The sequence below is a fragment of the Argentina silus genome, assembly GCF_951799395.1.
Source record: "Argentina silus genome assembly, chromosome: 4".
Taxonomy (NCBI): Eukaryota; Metazoa; Chordata; class Actinopteri; order Argentiniformes; family Argentinidae; genus Argentina; species Argentina silus.
The window spans coordinates 17,636,192-17,642,927 of NC_139658.1; the positions used below are offsets into that span (position 1 = coordinate 17,636,192).

Consider the following 6,736-nt stretch of genomic DNA (forward strand, 5'->3'; position numbering starts at 1 on the left):
CCTTGTGATGAACTAGCCTACATCCTAAAGCCAAAGTTCTCTGGGTCAGTGGATCAGCAGCAGCAGGAGAAACGTAGCCTAAAGTAAACTTCCTTTTTACGCAAAGCATTTTCGTCGCCCAATTATGCTGTAAAAATGCCTCAAATTGCTTTGAGTTTATTTCCATCAGTGAAAGAAACCAAATAACACACATGAAAACCCACGCGTAGACACACACACACACAGAGAGAGAGAGAGAGAGAGAGAGAGAGAGAGAGAGAGAGAGAGACAGACAGAAAGAGAGAGAGAGAGAATACACTCAGTAGTGTTATGAATGGTAGAAAGATTCCCATGTAAACAGGCTCACTGATTGCATCTTCATGGCTGAGTGAAAGCTGAACGCTCTCTGCTCTGCTTGAGACAAACAACAGAGTGAGGGAGTGATCTATCAACACTCCATCCCACACACTATGGTTAAGTCCTGAATGAGGGAGAACAGCGGGGGCAGGGCTTGAACCCGCAGCCCAGGCCTGGCCTGTACCACTGGCCTGACCTGTGCCACTGCCCTGAGACCTCTTGGCTGAGGACATAGTATAGAAGGCCACGTTCGCAAAGAAAGAGAAAGAGACCGAGTACCACATTGGTAATTCTCACAGTGGTAACAAACCAGCTTCGAGAGCTAAATGGGCCCTGTGTGTGTGTGTGTGTGTGTGTGTGTGTGTGTGTGTGTGTCTCCTCTGACGCCAGGTCCAAACCCAAGTGCAAGGCTGGGGCTCTGTGGATGAGGGATCGGGGGTGATGAAAGCAGGTCCTTGTTGCCTTCCGTGGCAGCAAGACCAATCCTCCCCCACTTCCCCCATACTCAACCTGCTCAGAATCCAGGCCAGGCATCTACCTCCACCCCCCTCGACCCCACCTCCACCTCCACCTCCACCAACCCAACCAGCCCGCACATACAGTAGAGGTCTGGAAAACAAACACCAAAGTCTAACTTTAGAAAAGCCATTTTAAACTCCTGAGAACCAAACCCAAAAGAAGAAAGTCCTGCGCAGTGCTTGTGTACAGAGTTTCCAGAAAGGTTCCTGAGGGCCAAAGAGAACTCATATCAGGAGAGCACTGAGACTGGTGCATGTTGAGACAACAACCTTTGTGAAGACTACAGCTTAATAACACAAACTCATTAAACTCATTATACCTGTTGGCCTACCACCCTCATGGTTAACCACAAAATGCGGGCAGTGCATGTGTGTGTGTGTGTGTGTTTGCCTGCGTCTATGCGTGTGTTTTGTGTGTCTTCAGTAGAGATGATCCTAGTGGATTGGGTCGGGACAAGTCTCCACCTACCACAAGAATTTTTGTGGCAAAGTTCCTAAGGCAACAAGCCACTTAACATCTCTGCACCCTGCCCTAACTCTTAACCACACCTACCCTATTGCCCCCTAGGAGAAGGATGAAGTTGGCGCTGCACACTGATCTATGGTCAGTTTTGTGTTTTCCTCCCTAATAGCTCAGGTAACCCTAACCCTAACCCTAACCCTAACCCTAACCCTAATCCTAACCCTAACCCTAACCCAGGTAATGCTTTATGAAGTTAAGGCTGATAATACAGTACATCTGTGACCAGGGGCTAACCCTATCTATCCCCCAACCACCCAACCAACCCACCTGCCAACCCCCACCCAGCTGTCAGTCAAACCTGGCCGTGACCAATCAGGCTCATTAAACATGCTGGCAACAAGGAGGAGCTGAAGGCCATTCCCAAATTCCCAAATGGACTGTTGCTGTGTTTGGAATCTCTGAGATGCCCTCTGGCCCAGACCCCTCGGATCACCCGTGACACGACCTGGGCTGGGTTAACCAGAAGCCTCAAAGCACTAAGATCATCTTACTTTTACTTTACCTAACCCTAACCCTCAATCCAGTTGAAAAATGCAACTGAATCGTAAATGGTGGGGTTTTTTAGCCTCTGTGACTCATTCAAATAGATTTTGGAGTCTTTTGTGTGACTCACTACGTGAACGAAAATGGCTTTCTACCAAACACCCTGTTTTGAGTCAGGACCCAAAACTAATTCGCTGTGAGTCACCCGGGGTTCCTGACCCATCGTTTCAGAAACACTTATGCCTTTAATATGTAGCTTTAACACAGGACACTAACATTGAACACCATCATACATGTCCACAACACACTTTCACAACTCAAAAGCTTTGTCTTTTAAAGTATATCAACCTAATGTAGACACGCAACATTCTGTGAAGTCAAAATGCAACCCATATATGAACTAGGAATCCATAGTGTAACCGAGTTGAAAAAGTGATAAACTCACTCCTCAAGTTGAATTACCCCGACCCATGCCATCGAATTGCTAGCTTTTTTTTCGGTGACGTAGCTGGTTACCATCGGGTATTTCAGTGACGGGCACGTGCGTGTGCAATACAGAGGACGCGGGTTCGCCGCTCGTATGAGCAACTTGGGAGTGCAAGGAAGCAGTACTGTTTGCGGCAGTGTGACAGCTGTTACGATAGCCCCAGTCCTTAGTGAACTTACTGTATCCTGTAAGCTGGTTCTTCAGTACTTCATACACGACCTGTTCTTCATTAGACTCTACTGGACAGGCAGCCTGTGGGTCGCTCTGTACAGGGTTTAATGTCTCCTTTACAGTCTGCAGAATAGCAAGTTGTTGTGGGCTTTTTGGCCAACCCGCAAACACACACACACACACACACACACACACACACACACACACACACACACACACACACACGCACACACACTCACATACACACACACAGACACACACACCCTCACACACACACACACACACACACACACACACACAGACACACACACAGACACACACACACACACACACACACTCACACACTCACACACACACACACACACACACACACACAATTGTAGGCCAACCATCCAGCTCTCACCATAATGAGGATCATATGCGTGAAGGAGCATAGCAAAATCTACTCTCTCATCACTAAACCACCAACCCTGCTCTCTAACACAAGGATTAGTCTTCCTGTCTCTCTTCTCTCATGTCTCTCTTCTCTCTCTCTCACACACACACACACACACACACACACACACACACACACACACACACACAATCACATGCTGAAGTGACATGAAAGCGTACATTTACAAAACCACACACATACCTCTCATAAACACACACATCTCCCTGCCTTTGTGAAACATAAACACAGAGGCATGCAGACATCTAGGCGTTCACTGTTGATGGCAATACTCACAAACCCATCACACCAAGGCATGTTCAAGCCCATCACACGCACGCACACACACCGAGTACACACACGCACGCACGCACACACACCGAGTACACACACACGCACGCACGTACGCACGCACGCGCACACACACACACACACACACACACACACACACACACACACACACACACACACACACACACACACACACACACACACACCAAGGAAGGAAGGAAGGATGCATTTGTAGAGTATTAGACCATGTCCTTCCTTCCCTGCCCGGTCCAGTCCTGTTGTTACCTGTGCTGGGGTTGGGGTTAGTGCTGGGGGTGGGCTCCGTTGGGCTCTCTGTGGGGGGGCTGGGGTCCTCATCATCAGGGGGCTCTGGGGAGTGGGCAGGGGCGCTCCTCTCCTCATCCATGGGCACAGCTCTAGGTGAAGGGATGAGGGGGGCAGGAGGTGAGCCTAGGGCAGAGACACAGAGACACAAGATAAAGGACTCGCCCTAGCCTCTGGATTGTCTGAAAAACCTAGAATGTAGACCAGATGCTGGGAATCCTTATGTCAGTATGACTTTGCCTAGAAATGCCAACATCGGTGATTAGAGCGCGCGCCACTGCTGAGCTGCCAGACCACCTCTGCGGGACAGCTGTAGCGCGCTCCTCACGCAACACCCCGCAATGCCTCTGACACATTGGCTACTGCTGCCTAGGCTATACACTATATACAGTCATTCTAACTGTCAAATTGTATTAATTGTTCTCACATGAACAATGAGATAACTCTTCTCCGATTTTCAAACTCTGAACGCACGCAACGTTCTAGAACTTTCTGTAATTAAACTACAGGGGGCAAGATAATTAGGCTAGACAACTTCTTAAAGGTCGATTCAATGGGCATCTTGTATACACTTTTTACGTGCTGTTATCTCAATTTGAGATGTTTTAAGTTGGCCTGCATGCATAACATACACTGAGATCTAAACTCCAACCTTTCCCATGTACATCAAATGAAACATATCCAGCTATGTTTCAAATCAAGTAGGCCTACATGGTTTAGAAACGATTGTAACCTTGAAAACGTTTTAAAATAAGCAGCACAAGGGAGGCTACACCATTTAACAACTGTCGGCATCTTCTATTCTGTTTACCTTTTATTACATGCCTGCCCTGCTTTTCACAGACGAGTCCCTGCATGCTCAAACCGAGCCCGACTTTAACCTGTGGGTCCTGTTCTAACTCGATGTACAATAAAGACATGGTGGCAAAGTGAGTTGAACTAGACAAAAACAGAGGAAAACTACTCGAACTGCTTACCTTATTGCTGGCTGAGACACAGAGCACCCGTTGTTTCACTAATTCATTCTCTGACCGTTTCCAGGTAGCCTACTCTCCTCTCATCTGACTTCTCCGTCCTGTGCACTCGATCCTCTCCTCAAACTTTCACGCTCTGAAGCCACAAATCTTGTCTCCATAAACCGCTCCGAGTGCGTAATCTAACACATTTTCAGAGGATGCCTTTGTGATTGTGCCGAAGTTTCTCTTCGTCCGAAGCAAAACTCCTCGGCAATGTAAACTGTTCGCCGACTGTATAGATGTTGCTTGGCTCTACGGACAGTACTCAGAACAGTCTTTGTCTGGAGTAGAACTTTCTGAGCTGTTAAAGACTCATGACAGGACCATCGCTCTTCTCAAAGTCCATAGTACTTTACCAAACTTTTTTTAACGTTACACTTTGTCAACTACTTGGATTGTTTTAATAACAGCGTGTGTAAGTCTCGTCTGTAGGCTACTCAAGTCTCTCCCTCCTTCTCTCCTCTCTCTAGTCTGCCTGAGACGACTACTCCAGTCTGCTGTTGGACAGGAAACTACAGTCAGCGCCGATTAGCGTGCTTCCTCCAGGCAAGAAACTTTGAGCTCTGCTGAACTACAGTCATCTATAATTACCCCTAAACCCGAACCAGATACGCAGTTATCATGGTATCCCAACAACTCCAGGGTATAAGGCCTCATTTGGTAATGGTAATGGTAATGATGACGATAATGATTAATTGTTTACACATTGATAACATACTTACTGTGTAGCCTGACATAGGCTATCTTTGTAATTACTGTATTGTGATATGCATATGACAACAACAATAACAAGAAGAAGAACAATAATAATACATATTAATCTATATTATCTATTATTATTATTATTATTATTATTATTATTATTATTATTATCATTATAGCATATATTATATAGCCTACACTTATTGTTAATATTTTCATGATTAAAGGCCCTAATTTCCCCACAGGACTTGTATTTGTTTAACCTGTATTATACAGGGAAAACACACTTAGACCAAGGCCTCTTTTGCAAGTGCACCCTGTCCACAATATCTACACAAATCTAAAACAACACATAAGGGGCACCAAAGAGGTCCTCAATCAACATCCTAAATTGCAATAGCGGCACCAGAACAACCAACTGAAATGTTTTTTTTGTAGATTGTTCCAGCAGTGAGGTGCACCACAACTAAAAGCGGATTTACCCGATTCGGTGGAGACCCAAGGAACCTCAAGAGTTAACCAACTCTTGAATTTCAGTAATGAGGTTAGGTAACTCGAGACTTCATGCAGTAGGGCTTTATACACAAAAATTGAGTAATGAAGAGATCTATAGGACCTATTTATAAGCAGGGACATGCTCAATGGGGGCACCAACCAAAGTACATTTGCATAAATCAGATACATTTTTCTGTGATTTGGTAAATAACATATATTTGTTTTTTCCACCATGAAGCACCAACCTCAGCCCAAAAAATGCTCTCTGTAGAACAGTGAATGCAGACTGTAGCTCAGAAAGAGCCTGGTCAATCATGGGGGCAATAGCATATACAACAGTGTCATCTGCATATAGCAGGTTACAATTATTTACAGATAATCCAATATTGTTAATGTAAATAGTTAAAAGAACTGGACCAAGAATCGATCCTTGTGGGACACTCTTTGTTATGTCTAGAAACCTGATTTAACACCATCAGTTAAGACACACTGCATTCTGTCCGTTTCAGCCTATTTCAGACAATCTCTGTAGGGAAGTAGGCAATGGTAGACCATATCAAATGCCTTGGAGAGATCTATAAATAAGTCAGCACAATGGTTTTTCTGATAGAGGCAATTTAACACATCATCTAAGAGAAGCGTAGCAGCTGAGACTGTGCTATGACCAGGTCTAAAGCCAGATTGGTGCACATTTAGAATAGAATGAGAAGATAAAAAGGTTCTTAGCTGGGAGTTGACCGGGGACTCTAATTGCCTTTGGAAAGGCAAGATAGCTTGGATATTGGGTAGTAGTTATCTAGGTCGGAGGGGTCACCGCCTTTATGGAGAGGGAGCACATGGGCTGCCTTCCAAACATTGGGGATAGGACCTGAGATAACAGTCAGATTACAAATATGTGTCCCTCAGGGGGACCGAAAGCTGCAATAGGCCTGGATCAAGGAGATCAACCCCAATGGA

The 6,736-nt window shown here is 45.5% G+C and overlaps 1 protein-coding gene across 1 annotated transcript in view; it reads right to left on the reverse strand.

Annotated features, from left to right (window-relative positions):
• The window catches only part of mdfi (MyoD family inhibitor), a 23,456-nt gene extending 18,460 nt beyond the window's left edge, over positions 1-4,996 (reverse strand). Inside the window, exons 1-2 of the mRNA XM_083669216.1 lie at positions 4,544-4,996; positions 3,528-3,692 (exon numbers count right to left, since the gene is read on the reverse strand). Coding sequence (XP_083525342.1) covers positions 3,528-3,648 — 121 coding nt within the window. The 5' untranslated portion in view covers positions 3,649-3,692; positions 4,544-4,996. The remainder of the gene's footprint in view (positions 1-3,527; positions 3,693-4,543) is intronic.
• Positions 4,997-6,736: the final 1,740 nt, after the last annotated feature.